Source organism: Borostomias antarcticus (assembly GCF_949987555.1).
Source record: "Borostomias antarcticus genome assembly, chromosome: 11".
Taxonomy (NCBI): Eukaryota; Metazoa; Chordata; class Actinopteri; order Stomiiformes; family Stomiidae; genus Borostomias; species Borostomias antarcticus.
The window spans coordinates 17,499,253-17,521,752 of record NC_140244.1 but is presented as its reverse complement, the minus strand read 5'-3'; the positions used below and the strand labels follow the sequence as shown (position 1 = coordinate 17,521,752).

The following is a 22,500-nucleotide window of genomic DNA, read 5'->3' as shown; positions in this document are numbered from 1 at the left end:
GAGGAAGAGAGGCTGGAGAGGAAGAGAGACTGGAGAGGCTTGGGAGGAAGAGAGGCTGTAGAGGCTGGGGAGGAAGAGAGGCTCGAGAGTCTGGAGAGGAAGAGAGGCTAGGGGGGGCTGGAGAGGAAGAGAGGCTGGAGAGGCTGGAGAGGAAGAGAGGCTGGAGAGGAAGAGAGGCTGGAGAGGCTTGGGAGGAAGAGAGGCTAGGGAGGAAGAGAGGCTGGAGAGGCTGGAGAGGAAGAGAGGCTGGAGAGGCTGGGAAGGAAGAGAGGGTGGAGAGGCTGGGGAGGAAGAGAGGCTGGAGAGGCTGGAGAGGAAGAGAGGCTGGAGAGGCAGGGGAGGAAGAGAGGCTGGAGAGGAAGAGAGGCTGGAGAGGCAGGGGAGGAAGAGAGGCTGGAGAGGCTGGGGAGGAAGAGAGGCTGGAGAGGCTGCTCTGAAAGCTGCTGCCTCTGGCATCCCTCTATGTGATGCTGTATGTTGAGAGGGCGCCCTCTCCTGGTAGGGTATGCATATGGTGCAGTACTACACGCACACACACACACACACACACACACACACACACACACACACATACACACATACACACACACACAAGCAGTGGACATTCCTATTAGCCTGGCGACTAACTACCACATACCTAATGTGCCAGATTACTCCTACACACAAGCTGCTAAGGGAACAACATCTACCACCTCCCCACACACACACACACACACACACACACACACACACACACACACACACACACACGCTACTTCCATTCCCTTCCCTCCCTCCCTGTCCTTACCTCCTCTCCTCTCCTCTCCTCTCCTCTCCTCTCCTCTCCTCTCCTCTCCTCTCCTCTCCTCTCCTCTCCTCTCCTCTCCTCTCCTCTCCTCTCCTCTCCTCTCCTCTCCTCTCCTCTCCTCTCAGGACAAGCTGGGGGTAGGGAGTAAGGAGTATACAGTATATATATATATATATATATATATATATATAGATAGAATGATACAGGCTTATTATATATATATATATATATATATATATATATATATATATATATATATATATATATATATACAATAAGCTTGTATCATTCTAATTCTAAGGGAGCACCAGGAGCAGGAGCAGGAGCAGGAGCAGGAGCAGGAGCAGGAGCAGGAGCAGGAGCAGGAGCAGGAGCAGGAGCAGGACCAGGACCAGGACTAAAACCAGGACCAGGAGCAGCACCAGGACCCGGGGCCGTAAGCAGGCAGCAGCAGCAGGGTTGTGTGGCGCTGGCTGGCAGCCCTCACTGTGGAAGTTCCGCTGGGCTAAATTAGGAGATAATCCCTGCCTGGTGCCCAGATCAGCCTCCCTCCTACAGGGTGAGCTAATGAGAGACCGGACATGACTCCCAGGCCACCCGCACCCCGCCAAATACACTACACACTCCTCCAAATACACTACACACTCCTCCAAACACGCCTCCCAGGCCACCCGCACCCCGCCAAATACACACACTCCTCCAAATACACTACACACTCCGCCAAATACACACACTCCTCCAAATACACTACACACTCCTCCAAACACGCCTCCCAGGCCACCCGCACCCCGCCAAATACACACACTCCTCCAAATACACACACTCCTCCAAATACACTACACACTCCTCCAAACACGCCTCCCAGGCCACCCGCACCCCGCCAAATACACTACACACTCCTCCAAATACACTACACACTCCTCCAAACACGCCTCCCAGGCCACCCGCACCCCGCCAAATACACACACTCCTCCAAATACACTACACACCTCCAAATGCACTACACACTCCTCCAAACACGCCTCCCAGGCCACCCGCACCCCGCCAAATACACACACTCCTCCAAATACACTACACACCTCCAAATACACTACACACTCCTCCAAACACGCCTCCCAGGCCACCCGCAACCCGCCAAATACACACACTCCTCCAAATACACTACACACTCCTCCAAACACGCCTCCCAGGCCACCCGCACCCCGCCAAATACACACACTCCTCCAAATACACTACACACTCCTCCAAGCACGCCTCCCAGGCCACCCGCACCCCGCCAAATACACACACTCCTCCAAATACACTACACACTCCTCCAAACACGCCTCACCGGCCACCCGCACCCCGCCAAATACACACACTCCTCCAAATACACTACACACTCCTCCAAATACACTACACACTCCTCCAAATACACTACACACTACTCCAAATACACTACACACTCCTCCAAATACGCCTCACCGGCCACCCGCACCCCGCCTACACTACACACTCCACCAAATACACTACGCACTCCACCAAATACACTACACACTCCACCAAATACACTAAACACTCCACCAAATACACTAAACACTCCACCAAATATACTACACACTCCACCATATACTACACACTCGACCAAATATACACACACTCGACCAAATACACTACACACTCCACCAAATATACTACACACTCCACCAAATACACTACACAATCCACCAAATACACTACACACTCCACCAAATATACTACACACTCAACCAAATACACTACACACTCCACCAAATACACTACACAATCCACCAAATACACTACACACTCCACCAAATATACTACACACTCCACCATATACTACACACCACCAAATATACTACACACTCCACCAAATACACTACACACTCCACCAAATATACTACACACTCCACCAAATATACTACACACTCCACCATATACTACACACTCCACCAAATATATTACAAACTCCACCAAATATACACACACTCCACCAAATATACTACACACGCCACCAAATATACTACACACTCCACCAAATACACTACACACTCCACCATACACTACACACTCCACCAAATATACTACACACTCCACCAAATACACTACACACTCCACCAAATATACTACACACTCCACCATATACTACACACTCCACCAAATACACTACACACTCCACCATACACTACACACTCCACCAAATATACTACACACTCCACCAAATACACTACACACTCCACCAAGTATACTACACACTCCACCATACACTACACAATCCACCAAATATACTACACACTCCACCAAATACACTACACACTCCACCAAATACACTACACACTCCACCAAATATACTACACACTCCACCAAATACACACACTCCACCAAATATACTACACACTCCACCAAATACACTACACACTCCACCAAATACACTACACACTCCACCAAATACACTACACACTCCACCAAATACACACACTCCACCATACACTACACACTCCACCAAATATACTACACACTCCACCAAATACACTACACACTCCACCAAATCTACACACTGCATACCACAGCACACCCTACACTGTTAGACTTTTCCTTGTTTTTTACAGTAACTTACTGGCGTTACTGTTGCTAGTAAGATACTGTAAAAATATTTACAGTAATATACCCTAAAATAATTTTACGGTATTTAACTGACAACAGTGACGCCAGTAAGTTACTGTAGAACATTATTTACACTGATATGCCATGAAGTAATTTGACAGTATTTTGCAGGCAGCAGTGTCACCAGTCTGTTACCGTATGTGAGTGTTTTATAAATCCAACGATGCCTGTGTTGGAGCCATCATGTCGTTTTGTTTGTTTTATTGAATACTTATCTTTATCACTATCTGTTCAATCCGAGGTGGAGTGTTATATCCAGAGAGAACGCTGTGAATGGGAAACACAAACAGTTTTGTCCATGGCAATTGAGGTTGACCGTCGGCTCGAGCTGGAATTGAAATTTGCTGAATGGAATACTACCAGCAAATGAATGTAGTCATTTAGGGAAACGTTTTAGAGCTTACCAAAGAGTGCTACTTTCAAAAGCACCAGAAAGCATACAGTTCAACATTTCAAACTTGTTTCAATCACTGAATTCAACCGGCCTATATATGTGGCATGCATCTATATACAGGCCCTTTTGCGAGTTCATCCAATCCATCCTAATTGACGGCAGCTTTGCTGGTATGTCGAATACTGTTTCCCTATATCTCTAAATCACTGAATCTCAAAACAAAATTTCATAGCGAGTTTTGTCAGTACATTGTGGTAGACCTATTGTAGAAGACAGATTTTGAAGTAATTCTGCTCTTTTACAGCAAGCGCTAACAGTGTATGCACTACTGTACATACGACACATTACACGCTAAATAATACACATTAAACACTACACACAGCAGACGAAAACAGTAGACACTAACCTCTGAAGGCTTAACACCACACCAAGTACTGACTAAACACTACATGAGAAACATTGCCAAACAGTGCTGGCAGCAGCAGCAGCAGGTGTGGGTCAACATGCTTGAGCAGATCCCCCTGTAGAGACCTTCACACAGCTGCCAATAGGAGGACAAGACACTGGGCATGTTTCAATACTCTGTCTGTCACACTCTTCCTGTCTTCCTTCCTTCCTTCCTTCCTTCCTTCCTTCCTTCCTTCCTTCCTTCCTTCCTTCCTTCCTTCCTTCCTTCCTTCCTTCCTTCCTTCCTTCCTTCCCTTCCTTCCTTCCTTCCTTCCTTCCTTCCTTCCTTCTTCTCCTGTGCTAGGTTGTACTGTATCAGTTTGTGCTGTGCCCTGGCAGACTCTGCTAGGCTGTGATACCCAGTGCTGAGCTAGGATGCGCCTGGCTGTACTAGTCTGTGCTGACAGGCTGTGCTGTCCTAGTCTGTGCTAGTCTGTGCTGGTCTGTCCTAGTCTGTGCTGGTCTGTCCTACTCTGTGCTGGTCTGTTCTAGTCTGTGCTGGTCTGTCCTACTCTGGGCTGGTCTGTACTAGTCTGTGCTGGTCTGTACTACTCTGTGCTGGTCTGTGCTAGTCTGTGCTAGTCTGTGCTACTCTGTGCTGGTCTGTGCTAGTCTGTGCTACTCTGTGCTGGTCTGTGCTAGTCTGTGCAGGTATGTTCTAGTCTGTGCTGGTCTGTGCTAGTCTATGCTGGTCTGTGCAGGTGCAAGCACAGACTAGCACAGACGAGCACAGACGAGTACAGACCAGAACAGACTAGCACAGACCAGAACAGACTAGCACAGACTAGAACGTCTGTTCTGGTCTGTGCTAGTCTGTTCTGGTCTGTGCTAGTTTGTTCTGGTCTGTACTCGTCTGTGCTCGTCTGTGCTAGTCTGTGCTGGTCTGTGCTAGTCTGTGCTAGACTGTGCTAGGCTGTACGGTAGTACATGTAGGCTGTGCCAGGCTGTGCTGTGTTGTGCTAGTCTGTGCTCATATGCACTGCTAGACTGTGCTAGGCTGTACTAGGCTCCAACACTGCTGCGACCTTCACCACCAACCACTAGCACGCTAGTTTCCATGGCAACAGCCTCGGTGGCACATCAAGGTATGTGTGAACTGAATGGGGTCATGTGTGAAGTGATAACATGCGACATACAACATGGAAGCACGTTCTAATACAGACATCTGTATCACTAGTGTAAAATGCCCGTTCAAAAGGCACTTGTCATGACATTGTGTCCAACTATCAGGAGCGGACTGGGAACTAGTTCAGGCCGGGGAATGTATCCCCAGTCAGGCCACTTTTTAAGCCGTATCTGACGCAACACACATCGAAATTGTCAAGACTCTTGCCCGCACCTATTATAAATCATACATTATTGGTGAGTTGTTGGAGGGGGGGGGGATAATGCTGCTGACCGTTCTTTTTTTTTGGGGGGGTGGGGGTGTGGTGGGGGGGGGTCTTAAAACCTGCAGGCCCGGCCAGTTAGCACGCCAGTCCACCAGGAGAACTCCCGGGGCTCCCGCTGGCCACCCCACCCCTGCCCACTATAGTAGGATGTCAATGTGCTTGAAAGACTCTTGACAGCAGAGGTCCACTGTCACACTGAAATTGAAGTAGCTAACTTGAATGCCACTGTCCACAGCACATAGCTGTTTAACATGGGCCTGCGCCATTGCACAGAAGACATCTAACTATAAACCCAGCCCTGCCTGGTCTCTGAAGTTAATTAACAACAAAGGGGCGAATTCACTAAAGTGGAATTGCGGCCGCTAATTGCACCATTACATTGCGCGTCAGTTGCTCCAGCTATGTGCTCCGTTGTAAAAACCTATTCACTAAAGACATTGCGCTAATAATATCCCAGCGCAAACACGCCCATTCGGTGTTTGCGGCTGAGTGCAATTTGCTGCTGATATAGGAAATGACTATAAATACTGCGCATACAGCGCATACAACTCGTATGCATATCATTGGACGATGGCAGACAGAAAAAGAAAGATACGATTATCAGACAGCGAACTTGAAGGCCTAGGTTCAAAAACATGTCTCACAGCTTTCCGCAAAAAATATCACGACTGCAGCAAAAAATTCATATTTGGGATTTAATTTCCCAATCAGTCAGTGCCATTTGTGTGTGTAAACGCGGAAGACTGCAAACGGAGGTGGAATGATTTGAAAAGACGAACAAAGGAAAAATTGTCATTTTATGTTATGCAAGTTGCAGCACGATGATCTGGCATACTTTTGGGGGAGTGTATAACATTGCCCCACCGGTACGATCTAGGCATCTAAACGGCTTTTCAGGATTCCAAATGTGCACTCAATCACACCGCGCGTCCTGATGTGAGCCCGGTTGTACGCGGCCTCTCCAACGTTGGAAGGATTACGCACGGGAGTCATCATCCATGGCTGAAGATGATACCTGCCGTCACCTATGATACAAAAGCAAAATATTTTCAAGACCATTCAAATAAAAAAAATATTGTGTAGGCTATGTTTTTATTTATTTATACCTTTATCGGCCCCCAGCCGTTCAATGAACAGCTATAGGGAATGCACAGTTTCGCGTATAGACTATTATACGCACAGTTTCGTGCTATGTAGGCTATTATAAATAAGTATTATTCATTGGGGGAGCTTGGACTCGCTGGGGACGGGTGGAGAGACGCATAGTCAACTGAGCCTCCCCAGACGCGACTTCATCCTTCAGTTGGCTGAAGAGCTGCGCGCTCTGGCGACCAAACAGCTACCGCGGTGCTTCTAGTGTTAAATCAAAAAGTGACCTTCTTCTAAATATTCTCTCACGAACAACATGCCTGGCATTGCGATGCCGAATTCGCCTCGCAACAATCACTGCTGCCATGATCAGCGGAAAGGCTGGCCGCGACACACCCCTTGCGCTTAAATACCACCACGTCTCTGAAAACGCAATTAATTTCACTTTAACTGCGTGAGGCAATATGCGCCGATCTTTGTGAATTGGGCGGGTTTTGCAATAATGTTCATTTGCATAGAAAGGGGAACATTCTCCGCCCATATTACCTAATTTAAATATCAGCTAATAACACCGGCGCAGAGAAACGCAATGACGAAGGCAACGCAGTTAACACCGTATTTCACCCTTTGCGAGGGCTTTGTGAATAGCAAACATTATTTTTGACTTATTTGCACAGGCTTTGCGTCAGGAAAAGCTGCGCAATCCTTTAGTGAATTCGCCCCAAAGAATGGCAAACTTCACCATGTACACTAATTTATACAGCATGATAAACGCTATCAAAAAAGTCCCCCATGTTACCTGTTTTCAGTGTTGTAGCCAAGACTTAGTCTTCTGTCTGTGAGTCTGTCTGTATCAGTCTTCTGTCTGTGAGTCTGTCTGTATCAGTTTGCTGTCTGTGAGTCTGTCTGTATCAGTCTTCTGTCTGTGAGTCTGTCTGTATCAGTTTGCTGTCTGTGAGTCTGTCTGTATCAGTCTTCTGTCTGTGAGTCTGTCTGTATCAGTATTCTGTCTGTGAGTCTGTATCAGTCTTCTGTCTGTGAGTCTGTCTGTATCAGCTCCATCCTGTGGTTGGCCGTTCACTACTTTGTTGTCCCCTTCCACAGATCTGCTGTAGCGCTCACACATGTAGAACACACATGTAGAACACACATGTAGAACACACACAGGGAACCAAACATGTTCCTCTTGGACCCCAGTGAGACGCACAGGACAACAGAAGCACCATACGGTTCTGCTGGGTTCTTTTCAGAGCAGTACCTATGGATGAATCATGGTCATTGTTTCTGGCATAGTTACTCACGGTCTCTAGGTTCAACCTGGTGATGTATAGAAGTTTTGGAGGCGGGGTTGTGAACATATTCAGACTACAGACAGACAGACGTCCGTCGACCGTTTTTGTCATTATAGTGATGTAGGAGATGTAGGAGAGCATGGCTACTGGATGACAAACAGGTACAGTAGGAATGGAAAAGAGAGAGAGAGAGAGAGAGAGAGAGAGAGAGAGAGAGAGAGAGAAAGCAGGAGATAATAAACAGGTGGATATGCACACCCACCAAGACCACAGTGTCCTAGTCATTTTCTCTCTCCATCTCTTTCTCCCTCTTCTACACACTCATCTTCAGCTGACAGCAGGGAGATGGGCTGAGGACAGGGGGGTGAGGGAGATATATCACACCAGGTGGAAATGGTGACGGTCTGGCAGGAACCTGCGTCTGACACACCTGGGGGGAAATGGCCTGGATCCACTCACGTGAAAGTGACTGAACAGTCACAGAACATTCACCATTCTATGGCCCCAATTATGCTCACGCACCACCACTGGCGTCATTGTCAAACTACTCGTCGTCACTGTAAATGAGGGCAACCTCAGTGTCCTTCGGGTTTAAATAAAGGTTATTGAATTGAATTGAATTGAATTGAAACGCTTTTTAGAATTTTTGAGCCTTCGCCTTTGGAGCCTTTGTCAGGATCACGCAGTAGAGGAGTGAGGACAGGACTCTTTTCACAGGGGGTGTGGGATAAATAAATCAAGTAAATAAAGTATTCCTGAGAAATTTTGCACTGGGCACTGACCACAGGCTATTGTCTTCTAGCGCCACCCAGCATAGGAACAGAAGATTCTCTGATCATGCACTGAGCCAGGGTCATTCACATTCACACACATACGGTAATTCACCTAAGACTAACCTCTGGCATCGCAAGTCACCTGAACATTATGGAGTGGAAAACCTGGTCATTCACATGTATGTCACCATTAAGCGTGTGAGTGCACAGCGTGGGTGTACTTATAGGAGACAATGGTTATCCATTAAAGATGTTGCTTATTGCCCCATACACTGCCCCCTCTTCTCTGAGACTGCATAATCAGTTACAGCCAGGAGTGCGATAGAGAGAGCGTTTGGCTGCCAGAAAATGATTCAGATGTCTGGATAGATCGGGGGAGCACTACAATACAGTCCTCAGAAAATGTCAGGTCTGTCCGGTTGGCTAAATGTCGGCCCAAAACCAACTGCCATCGTTTGAATTTTATATTAGCCTACAAACTGATACATCAATGGCCAGAAACCTGAAACAAAATGCATTCAATTCAGATAGATCATTATTGACATAGAAAACTTATACCAGCACATTTTTCTGGGCCTACAAATGAATGTCATTACAGTAAGTGCTGACAGGCATCGCTGTCTGCTCCCAAGAGACTCTAGCATTTCAGATGATTGTTTGGCTCTGTAATTTGCGCTCTTATACTTCAGGCAGGAGGATGTCAATCATCTCCTGCGTCGTCTGAAGCCTTCACTTCCTTTTCCCCTCCAGCTCTCTGCTCATTCATCCATTCTCGTCAAGCCTGCTTTTATACTGTGGCGCAGCCGATTGGCTGGGGAAAGGCACGCCTGCACCGCTTCATTCAATTACCCCGCCCCTTCACTGGACACGCCTCCAATGACTTCTGTAAAATTAGCGCGAGCGAATTACCTACATTTGTCAATTATGTCTATTGCGTTTGCTTTTGCCAATAGCGTTTGCCTTAGTCCAATCACGTGACAGAAATCAGGGCCTACACAGTATCACACTCTCTGTCATAGCTCTCTCTTTCTCTCTCTCTTCTTCTTTCTCTCTCTCTGTTTGCCTTTCTTTCTGCCTTTCTGTCTGACACTCTTTTTCTCCCTCTCTGTCTGCCTCTCTCTCTTTCTCCCTCTCTTTCTCTGTCTACTGTGCATGTCTCTCCGTCTCTTTCTCTCTCTGTCTCTGCCTCTCTCATTCTCTTGCTTCCTCTCTTCCAGCTCCCACCCCCTCAGAACACCCTGGACGGACCACCCCTCCAATAAACTCACCCCCCCCCCCCACCCCCTCAGAACACCCTGGACCAGACCACCCCTCCAATAAACTCACCCCCCCCACACCCCCCCAGAACACCCTGGACCGGACCACCCCTCCAATAAACTCACACCCCCTCAGAACACCCTGGACCGGAGCTCCCCTCCAATCAAATCTGCCCAGAATGAATTCCAACACACTTTGTGGTTTCCGGAACACCATGGTTATTCTGCGGTTCTGTGGGTTCCGTGGTTTCTGGGGTTCTGTGGGTCTTGTGAGCAGAGTGATTAGATGAAATACCAATCGGTAAGGAAAAGGGGGTGCGGGTTCTAGTTCTGTCAAACTGAAATTTCCACTTATCAGGAGTGCAATAAAAACATTCGATTATAAATGTTCTGTGTCAGAGAGAGAGAAGGAGAGAGAGAAGGAGAGAGAGAGAGAAAGGGTGGGATACACTGATGGGCTGTGTCAGGTGAGGGGGGGATCTAGAGTGCCAGGTGAGCGGGGGTTCTAGAGTGTCAGGTGAGGGGGGGTTCTAGAGTGTCAGGTGAGGGGGGGTTCTAGAGTGTCAGGTGAGGGGGGGTTCTAGAGTGTCAGGTGAGGGGGGCTTCTAGAGTGTTAGCTGAGGGGGGGTTATATAGTGTGAGGTGAGGGGGGGTTCTAGAGTGTCATGTGTGTGGTTCTAGAGTGTCAGGTGAGAGGGGGTTCTAGTGTGTCAGGTGAGGGGGGGTTCTAGAGTGTCACATGTGTGGTTCTAGAGTGTCAGGTGAGAAGGGGTTCTAGAGTGTCAGGTGAGGGGGGGTTCTAGAGTGTCACGTGTGTGGTTCTAGAGTGTCAGGTGAGGGGGGGTTCTAGAGTGTCACGTGTGTAGTTCTAGAGTGTCAGGTGAGAGGGGGTTCTAGTGTGTCAGGTGAGAGGGGGGTTCTAGAGTGTCACGTGTGTGGTTCTAGAGTGTCAGGTGAGGGGGGGTGCTAGAGTGTCACGTGTGTGGTTCTAGAGTGTCAGGTGAGAGGGGGTTCTAGTGTGTCAGGTGAGAGGGGGGTTGCATTTTCCAGCCTTCTAGTTCCATTGTAGCTCGTAAGACTATCCTGATCTTGTGAGCTCACGTTGTGTCTCTCTACAGGGATCAGTCTCTCATGAGAAATCCGTTAGTGCTGGCCCAAGTTTGGCTTGTCCAATCAGTGTCCAGTTTAGTTAATAATAATAGATCATAACAATGACATTTGCCCTGGAGAAGGTTGGTGTCGATGATGCAAGGCAGTACTTGTATCAGAACTGGTGGGCATAACTTTATTTAAAGAACAGCAAATGATTCAATTCAAGGCTTTTACCCGAGGAAAATGTTTTAGCTGTTTATCCAGCGGCGCTTGGAAGCTCTGCTGGTAACGTTAGTCAATACAATGGGTTGATCCAATCGCCTGCTAATACTAACACACACACACACGTACACACACACACACGCACACACACACACACACACACACACACACACGCAATGGCACAAAATGGTGTGTGTGTGTGTGCGCCATTGTATTTCGACCCAGATCTGCTACACTCTCTCCCTCCCTTTTGCTCTCTCTGCTCTGATCCCAACATGTCTGTCTCTTCCTGCTCTCATCGCAGAGGAACTATGGGTAATGGAGTATTCTGGGTGACTCCCAGGTGCAGCCAGTTCAGAGGAGGTGCAGGTGGAGTTCTCCGGAAGCTAATGAGCGCAATCACCCCCCCCCCAACCCCCCCACACACACACCTCTATTACAGACCCTGCATGCATGCTGAGGCTAAAATTAGTACAGTTAGGCAACAATCCCAGCAGTCTGCACTCTGCACGGAAGAGCAGCTACGAGGCTGCGAGGATCAGCCTGACTTCACTGATACTGGACTGGCTGTGTGTACGTACATGTGTGTGTGTGTGTGTGTGTGTGTGTGTGTGTGTGTGTGTGTACAGTCATGCGAACATGCAAACGTCAATACTTCACCACACCTCGTGGCGAGAGCAACAATGGCAGCGGCGGTAAAATAATTATTACAACCCGCAACCACTAGGGGCAGTAGAGCACTGCTACAGGGGCAGTAAACTGCTACAGTGTAGTAGGCTACTAGGCTTCTCTGACAAGCTGGTTGCCCTTGCTTATAGCCTAATGTAGGCTACGTTTCTCAGTTCAACCAAATTGCAAACTGCTTTTTTGGATTAGCTATAGCAGAGACAGTAGCCTACATGAAATTGGTTATTTGAGGGGCTATCATTTTACCAACTGATCGGACTTCATTCATTCTTTAGATTCAAACTCGCAAAATGCAGAAATCCCACATTTTCAACCCTTATTTTCAACGATGCAGTCAGAGTAACGACATAAACCAGTGAGGACTATTTCATTTCATTTCATTTCATTTTCATTTCACTCCCTGGCCCCCCAGTACCTATCGGACCTCCTCCACCAACACACTCTATCCCGAAGCCTGCGGTCCTCAAACATGGGTCTGCCCCCCCCCACCAGCCGACGCACCTTCGGGGACAGAGCCTTCAGTGTGGCTGCCCCCACCCTCTGGAACTCCCTCCCCTCCGAGATACGTAACGCCCCAACCCTGGATTCATTCAAATCAGCCCTCAAAACCCACCTGTTTGCCCAGGCCTTGGGCCCATAGTTAGCCAGGTAACTCCTCAGTTAGCCTACCCTGTGTTGTTAGTCCTGTCTGTTGTTTTGTCTGATTGCTGAGACTTGCTTCTTAATATAGCAGCTATTCCAAAACTCATCGTTTTGTCCTAGACTCTCTCAGATCTCATAGGCTATTGTATCTTTGCTTAAGAAATCCTAACTATTCAATTCTATCTCAAACGGTCGGTCTGTATTTTAATTGATAGTTTCTATATCCAGCTCTGGTGGAATATTTGGGGCAGATTGCCAGGTCAACACTTAAAATCGGTCTGGTGGTTCTGTAGGTTTAATGATTTTTGAAGCGAGTAGCCTAATAGAACGAGAGAATCAGCAGTAGCCTGGTTAGTTTGCTCCAGCTGCAGTGGATGGAGGGAGGTTAAGTGGAAAAATAGCTGGCCAGCATAATCAGTTTGTTGGCAATTCGTTTTGACAACTGAGCAGTTGATGTTGCACAGTAAATGCAGTACATTCCGTCCATGGCTAGTTGCTATCAAAATCAGGACTGGCATCTATCAATCAAACCATGAATGTGTGTGCACTGTAGCTGACTCACTAGAGAGTCCCCGGGTGCCTCTGACCAGCTGCTGGCCACTGCTCCTGGCTGCCCTTGGAGGAAAAATGCAGAGATTGGATTTCTTTGGCAACCACTGCTGCCATGCGTATGTGTGCGTGTGTTATCCGTGTCACCACTCCCGGACATGTGTGTGTATGTGTTCTGTGTCGCTGCTCCCTGCTGTGTGTGTGTGTGTGTGTGTGTGTGTGTGTGTGTGTGTGTGTTCTGTGTCGCTGCTCCCTGCCGTGTGTGTGTGTGTGTTCTGTGTCGCTGCTCCGTGCCGTGTGTGTTTGTTCTCAGTCTCACCGCTCCTGTGTGTGTGTATCTAAAACTGTAAAACCAGTACACTTGGACTTTATTTGTCCTGTCAAATTTCTACATCACAAGCCCGATCCCTGAGTCTAAGAGCGAGGCTGTGTGACCCATCATGTCATCGCTAGTCTCTCTCTTTAAATGTCAAACATTGTGTTCCTGGGTACAACACACAATGTCTGGGTAATAGCATCGCTTGGCCTTATAAGCTGTGTCAATAAAACACTAATTCACACAAATGTTAGCCGATGCAAGGGAAATGGGGATGTCATCTCGTTCAGCACATATCAAATTGGATTAGATTAGATTAGATTAGGTCAGATTAGCACGGGGAGTGGCGTCGATGAGCCGGCGATGGAGGAGGGAGAGCGCTGGGATGAAGACACGAGTACTACAGTGTGTGTGTGTGCCATTGAGTGTGTGTGTGTGCGTGTGCTATTGTGCGTGTGTGTGTGTGTGTGTGTGTTTGTGTGTTAGCTAAAATACAAGAAGTAGTCTCTGGTTGATCATCTTGATGTTTCAACCATTGGTCTTTTTCAACCAATGCTAGAGAAGATAACAGATTAAGATGCTAACACTAGAGAAGCTAACAGATGAAGATGCTAATGCTAGAGAAGCTAACAGATTAAGATGCTAACACTAGAGAAGCTAACAGATTAAGATGCTAATGCTAGAGAAGCTAACAGATTAAGATGCTAACACTAGAGAAACTAACAGATTAAGATGCTAACACTAGAGAAGCTAACAGATAAAGATGCTAATGCTAGAGAAGCTAACAGATTAAGATGCTAACACTAGTGAAGCTAACAGATTAAGATGCTAACATTAGAGAAGCTAACAGATAAAGATGCTAATGCTAGAGAAGCTAACAGATTAAGATGCTTACACTAGAGAAGCTAACAGATAAAGATGCTAACACTAGAGAAGCTAACAGATAAAGATGCTAACGCTAGAGAAGCTAACAGATTAAGATGCTAACACTAGAGAAGCTTACAGATAAAGATGCTAACACTAGAGAAACTAACAGATTAAGATGCAAACACTAGAGAAGCTAACAGATAAAGATGCTAATGCTAGAGAAGTTAACAAATAGACATTGTGTGTAGGTGTGATCATAATGGTATCATAATAATCACCCCTGGCCTGGACTACAGGGATCATAGCAGGGTTATCTAATAGGATCTTTAATGATACCAGGGCTTTAGGTACTCACACCTATTACAGGACAGACACGCCCCCCCCCCCCCCCACACACACACACACAGACAAGGACACACACACACACAGTGGATGTCCAAGTGATTAAATGAAGTGCGCCTCCACTATCTTTATTTGACATGTTGTACTGCATGTTCAACCACACACGTGCATGAAGCTGCTGTAGCAGCCAGTCAGAGGTCGATGACAAGACCAAGCTGTTCTTTCAAAGTATGGCTCTATATCTCCTCACACATCATTATCCTCCCTTTCCTCCTCTTCCTGTACTTCTCTCATCCTCATCCCTCGTTTTACTCCCTTGCCTCCCATCTTACTTCTCGTTTAAGCCCTGACCTCCTTCCTCCTCCTCTTTCTCCTCTCCTCTCCTCCTGCTCTCTCATCCATTAGAGGAGGTTGAGTCTGTTGATCCTTTCACTGCTGCTGCCCGCTTCCTGTGTCACACCTCAGTGCACCTCACACACACGCACACACACACACACCCACACACACACACACACACACACACACATACACATATACAGTACACACACACACACATATATACACACATACACATACACACACACACACACACACATATACACACATATACACACACACATACACATATGCAGGAACACACACACACATACTGTACACATACACATATATGTATACATGTGGGTGCACACACACACACTCGGGCACACACACACACACACTGGCTCAAAAGACTAATGGAGATACTGTCATTGCCTCGGGAGAAATTACTGCTACTTCTTGAACTCATTCATCTCTCTCTCTCTGTCTCACACACACACTTGCTCTCTCTCACTCTCTCTCTCTCTCAACCCCCCTCTCTCTCTCTGTCTCTCTCTCTGTCTCTCTCTTTCTCTGTCTCTCTCTCTCTCTGTCTCTCTCTGTCTCTCTCTCTCTCTCAACCATACCCACACACTCTTTATTTCACTCCCTTCTGTCATCTTATTCTCAACATTTATTTAACCTTTTTTAAGCAGGTAGTCTCTTTGAAACAGGGATTATTTAAGCAAGGACGCCCTGCATACAGAACATATAACATCAAAATACAAAATACATAATATAGATTGTTCTACAGATATAGATTGTTCTACAGGAACAGTCTAAACTAGCTAAAAACAGACTTCCCCAACGCTGATGTGACTGGAATGGTCACCAGTAATGACCATGGCTCTGTGACAGACTGAATGGTTTTAGGACTCATGCAGGACAGATAATGGGTGCGTTGGTAAGTGCTCCCAGAGTGCTCTCTGGTCGTGTGGATATCCACAGCGCTCCGAGCGTCCCCGTTTGAAAGACTCAGAGCACTGCACTCTGGGGGCACTCAGAGGGCGCTCTAGGTGCTCCGACTGAAAAGACGGCTTGTCCGAGCCGACTGACCGTTCGTAACTGAACTGATTTCAGAGCGCTCTATGACGTTTCGTGCGTTTACGAGTTCACCCAATGTGTCCCTAATTATGCACCAGTAAGACAGTAGATTGGTTTTCTGCCATTCGGTGCAAGGCATGGTGTATTTCTACAGTATATAAGAAGTCCATTTCTACTCTCAACTTCTTGACCAGCTTCATGCCTTTTAATTTATTTATTTTTTTACAGATATTTTATAGGGCATTTCTGCTTTATTATATAGGACAGTGTAAGGACAGACAGGAAAGGTCGGAGAGAGACCAGGCCGGATTCAAACCCACGCCACTGCGGTAAGGACCAGCCTTTACAAGGTACACAGCCCGACCCAACGAGCCACCGGGGCCCACATCTTCACGCTTTTAGAAGCCAAGTGTATCATCACTCCAAACTCCCAGGTACAGTACTTGCATGCAGGGACATATTCAATATGAGGCAGGGGCCGGGGTTGGACCTGACAATGCTGTCTTACCTTTGTGAGGGGGGGGTTGGACCTGACAATGCTGTCTTACTTCTGTGAGCTGGGGGTTGGACCTGACAATGCTGTCTTACCTCTGTGAGGAGGGGGTTGGACCTGATAATGCTCTTACCTCAGTGAGGTGGGGGTTTGGCCCTGATAAAGCTCTTACCTCTATGAGGTTGGGGTTGGATCTGATAATGCTCTTACCTCTGTGAGGTTGGGGTTGGACCTGATAATGCTCTTACCTCAGTGAGGTTGGGGTTGGACCTGATAATGCTCTTACCTCAGTGAGGTGGGGGTTGGGGTTGAAACCACACTGATTGCAGACGGTGGAGTGGCACTGGGTGCAGGTGTTGTAGTTGGGCAGGGCTGGCGGGTTGGTCAGCTCTGTGGTGTTGCAGACTGGGCAGAGCTTGCTGCTGGGCAGGGGGGCGATCTGGGGCACGGAGTAGGGGGAGGTGGGGTTGCTGCCCCGGTCCGGAGACGCCGAGGGAGACCGGCCCGTCCGACCCGGGCCGCTGAAGTCCACCTGAAGGTTCCGCCTGGACGCGTGCTGACCGGGACTCTGACCTGGGCCCACACCGGATCCGGGGCCAGGGCCCGGGCTGGACTGCATGCGCTGGGGGGTGGGGCTCTCGTGGGTGGCTAGTCTGTAGGGCTCGGCTCGCCCCCCCCCTCCTCCTCCTCCTCCTCCTCCTGGACCGCTCCCTCCCCCCGCCCTGCTGTCGCCGTAGCCTGGCTGGACCCCCAGCTTGGGACTGCCCGTCCGGCCCCTGAAACACACAGGAACACACTCAGCATGGTTGTGCGACCACTGCGGCGCACACAGTGTGAGTGTTTGTGCTTGCATAATGTGTGTGTTTGTGTGCATGTGTGTGTGTGCATTTTGAAAACATAATTTATTCATGAACAGGGTATAGCTAAGGGCTATGAAACATCCATAGACCGTCCACAGACATCAGCAAGGAGGAGGCTACGGAACAGAGGAGGCAACGTTGAAAAGAACCAGCCTGCTTCCTGTTTTACCCTCGGGCGAGTCACACACACACACACACAGACACACACACACACACACACACACACACACACACACACACACACACACACACACACACACACACACACACTGTTCATCGGGGAACAACAAAACTACAGTTGTTTTTCAGTCATCCTGACCTGCCATTTGCTTGAGCCAACCCAGCTTCAGGTTAGCCTAACCTAATTTAGCTAAACCTAGCTTCTCTATTTCTTCAACCACACTACCACTGCAAACCTCCGCCGTGCGGAGGACTACAGTATGTACTGTATCGTCTCTACAACGTAAACAGAGCGGAAGTTTACCGTGGTGGTGCAGTCGACAAAATAGTTCTGTTTCAAATGTAATTGTTGTTTCAACATTCGGTTTGCAAATAGCCTACATGTCACAGGACAGCATACTGAGACTAAGTAAGATTGAACCATGAGCTTTCTGTCTCGGAAAAAGCTACACATTTTCACGTTATCCTATGCCCCGCCCACTTTCCTATGCCCCACCCACTTTCCACGAAGAAAGACAAGGGCAAACTGCAGCACATCCTCCGCTCCGCTGAGAGGGTGATTGGCTGTAGACTGCCCTCCCTACAGGACCTGCACGCCTCCAGGACCCTGAAACGGGCCAATAAGATCAAGGCCGACCCCTCCCATCCCGGTCTCTTTGACCCGCTCCCCTCTGGCAGGAGACTGTGGTCCATCGGGCTTCTTTCCCACGGCCATGAGACTCATCAACAAGGCTCGTGACCCCCCATGACCCACCCCCCCCACACACACACTGACTCTATGACCCCTGCACCACTTCCACACCATCACATATCTCAACAGCTCACACATCAACACTGTACATAACACTGCTCCCCCACCACACTACACTCTGAACACTCACTGCACACACACTCACCACACTACACTCTGAACACTCACTACACACACACTCACCACACTACACTCTGAACACTCACTGCACACACACTCACCACACTACACTCTGAACACTCACTACACACACTCACCACACTACACTCTGAACACTCACTACACACACACTCACCACACTACACTCTGAACACTCACTACACACACACAATCACCACACTACACTCTGAACACTCACTACACACACACTCACCACACTACACTCTGAACACTCACTACACACACACTCACCACACTACACTCTGAACACTCACTACACACACACTCACCACACTACACTCTGAACACTCACTACACACACACTCTGAACACTCACTACACACACACTCACCACACTACACTCTGAACACTCACTACACACACACTTATCACACTCCATTCTGTATATAGTACGGATATTGCATTTGTGTCTCCCCTTTTATTAGTATATCATAATTTACACATCACACTGCATTTTGTCTGCACTGTTTTTTGTCTTTGCATTGTTTTTTGTAGTGTTTTGCACTGTGATGTCTTTGCACTGTCCTGTCCTGCACTGTCCTATGTCATCTGCAACAGCGTGTGCCTTAACCCTGGTAAAATTCCTAGTATGTGTAGATATAGATAGATAGATATAATTTTATTCAAATGTCTTGCACTGTAGTGCCCAACCCACATGGGTTTACAAGACATCACATTAAATGGTTATTTTATACAACCACACTAATACACTAATACATTGGACTTAGTATAAGGCATAGGCAAAAACCCAATGGCATAACATAAATTAAACGACAAATTAAATGACAAATTACCCTTACAAATATTCTGCCTCCTCTCCCAAGTTTGGCCAAAGACAGCCAGAGCAAAAAGCCCACTCTTAAAGCACAACCTGAGTTTATCATAATCGTCCATCTCAATGAAACTATCACAAAATGTGTAAACCATATATTGTACTGTACATGGCTAATGAACAGATGTTGAATCTTGAATCTTGAAAGTTGCAGCAGATTAAAATGTAAATCTAGATCAATACTTGAGCAAACAGTGAAATTATGGTCTCTGTGTCAGTTTCATGTTAGACATACCACAAATAGGGCTAAATGTCCAAAATACCACATTTGGGTGTCATTTGGTCAATTACTGTATGTCATTTTTATTGCAAAGTTGTCATTTTTTATGTCTTTGTTATGACAACTTGACAATCAACCAAGATGATATAACCTGTCATAAACGTGACTTAGCAGGCCTAATTGTCAAAAAAGGGATGTGGATAAGACACTATCATAACAAAGACATGACACATGAAGGAAACTTTATGAATGTTTATGACTGTTGTCGTTAAGTGTCATTCAGTCAATGATGTCATTTTTAATGCAAAGTTGACCTCAACTACAGTGGTACAATTTGGACTAGTCATTTAAAAGGCATTACATCGTATTACACTGGCAAATGATTTTATAATGGTGTCATGAGCTCCTTGGTCTTGCTGAGGCTGTTGACTCGATCACTCTGCTCCGTAGGCCGACTCACCTCCGTCTGTGACGCAGCCGAAGACAGCGGTGTCATCGGCCAACGAGATGACGGTGTTGGAGCAGCGCGTGGCTGAGCAGTCGTGGGCGAGCTTGGAGAACAGCAGGGGCGGCTACGGGGGTATCTGGAACAATCGTGCCTTTTTGCTGTATAGAATTGACAGAGGCCTTTGTGCCCAAGAAACGATTAAAATGCAGTCAGGGTTGTGACGGGTGTAGGTGCACAGATAAGCTTAATGAGCAGAAAGGCTGAGTTGGCAGAATGCCCAGGATGTGAGAGGACCCAAGATAAAGCAATGCTCAAGCTCACACCTTCAGAGCTGTTTACTTGCTAGTATGAAGGAGTCTTATCTGGATGTCTCTGGATCTACAGTCTTTTTGTATTTTGATCCTACAGTTCTCTGGGGATTAGACTACCTTGCAAGCTTGCATTAAAAAATCCCTCAAAATTGCCTTGGTCTCTGGATGTATTTTGTCACTTACTAGACTCTCAAACCAAGAGGAACATTTTGAGGTCCAGAATTCTGACTGAGCACACATCTGTGGTAGGGGGGGCGGGGAGGGGGATCTCTGCCTGTGGTTTGCCTGTTCAGGAAGTCCAGGATCCAGCTGCTCAGGGAAAAAGTGATGCGTGGGTCTTGGAGTTTGTTGATGATTCTGGACGGCACTATGGTGATAAATGACTGTTGATTCAAGCGTTGAATGACTGGCCTGCTCTTAAAGTCCCTGGACTATGGTCGGAGCTTGGTTGGAAGTCTGCCTTCTCTTCTCTGCTCCATGCTCAGAAAACCCTCCACAACACCTTAAGAACTGATGCTCTCAACTCCTATGGTCAATTCATAGCCTTAGCTAAAGACCACTGTGTCTACAGGTATATCTGTTATTTCTTCGGTTGATTGTGATTGGGAGACCTGTTTGGCCTGCAGGCAGACTGGATGGGGTTGAGTGTGTTGGGCAGGAAGGAGATCTGTTTGGCCTGCAGGCAGACTGGATGGGGTTGAGTGTGTTGGGCAGGAAGGAGATCTGTTTGGCCTGCAGGCAGACTGGATGGGGTTGAGTGTGTTGGGCAGGAAGGAGATCTGTTTGGCCTGCAGGCAGACTGGATGGGGTTGAGTGTGTTGGGCAGGAAGGAGACCTGTTTGGCTGGCAGGCAGACTGGATGGGGTTGAGTGTGTTGGGCAGGAAGGAGACCTGTTTGGCCTGCAGGCAGACTGGATGGGGTTGAGTTTCGTTGGGCAGGAAGGAGGTGATGTGAGCAGGGGGACTAGAGGGGGACACCGGAGTGGATCTTCCCTCTCACCCCAACCCACTCCCACAAAAAAACCCTGTCCTGTCCCAATCCTGTGACAACGTAAAAAAAAAATCCTGTCCTGCCCCGATCCTGGAAAAATGACAACAACTACTCCCACTCCCGTATTTTTCCCTTTTTCATTTTTTTGTGGCGAGGGAGTCTTTAAAAGCCATGTTGTTTTTTTCCGCCAAAAGGTTAGTTTACATCTGTAGTCCCTGGAGAGACGTTACAATGGGTTTTGATTTGATGTTTTGGCCAATCTTTTTTTTTAGATGACTTCATGTTCTTATTGCATTTTTTTATTCAGTCACAGCGTTTGGCCAGGAAGTGAAGACAGCGCTTGGCAGTAAACAACCGTTCCCCTGTGGAAACACTCGTTCACAGCAGTTGATACAGTAGCTCTGCGTCACACTGACTAACAGGAAGAGGAGGAGTCAGACTGGAATCCTCTATGAAACTGTCGGCATAACAAGAAGGCAGCAACGAGGAAGAAGCACATGGGAGAGAATAGAAAAATAATAGTGTTTATATTAGAAATGCACTTTTTGTTAATTCTGATTCCTGTTCCCATCCACTCCCGTCAACGTTGTCTTAATCCTGTGATGAATAGTGAACTTGACTCCTAACTCACAGGAATCCTGAAAAAATGTCATCCTGTAATAAAGACTACAGTCTGGAGCAGGGATACTGTACAGTACAGTCTGGAGAAGGGATACTGGAGGTGGCTCGTTGCTGCCTGTTAGTTATGCCTACAGTGTAGTAAGTTCTTTCTGTGAAAGTGTGAGTTCGTAGGTACATCCTTTGTGCATAACAGTGAGAGCACAGCCTGGGATGTCGCCTGGTCCAGGAACTTTGTGTGTATTCATATTCTTTTTGTGCATGGCTGGCCAGCCATGTAGCTAGTATAGCGTTTGTCGGGTTATCACTCCCTCTCTCCCTCCCTCCTTCCCTCCCTTACTCCCTTACTCCCTCCCTCCTTTACTCCCTCCCTCCCTCCCGACAATGTTGGCCTGCATCTCTCTG

General features: G+C 47.5%; 1 protein-coding gene across 1 annotated transcript in view; it reads right to left on the bottom strand.

Annotated features, from left to right (window-relative positions):
* bsna (bassoon presynaptic cytomatrix protein a) overlaps positions 1-22,500 on the bottom strand; it is a gene marked incomplete at both ends in the record, with an annotated part of 114,466 nt that overhangs the window by 73,563 nt on the left and 18,403 nt on the right. The window contains one exon of the mRNA XM_084446111.1: positions 16,991-17,480. Within this exon, the coding sequence (XP_084302237.1) occupies positions 16,991-17,480 (490 nt within the window). The remainder of the gene's footprint in view (positions 1-16,990; positions 17,481-22,500) is intronic.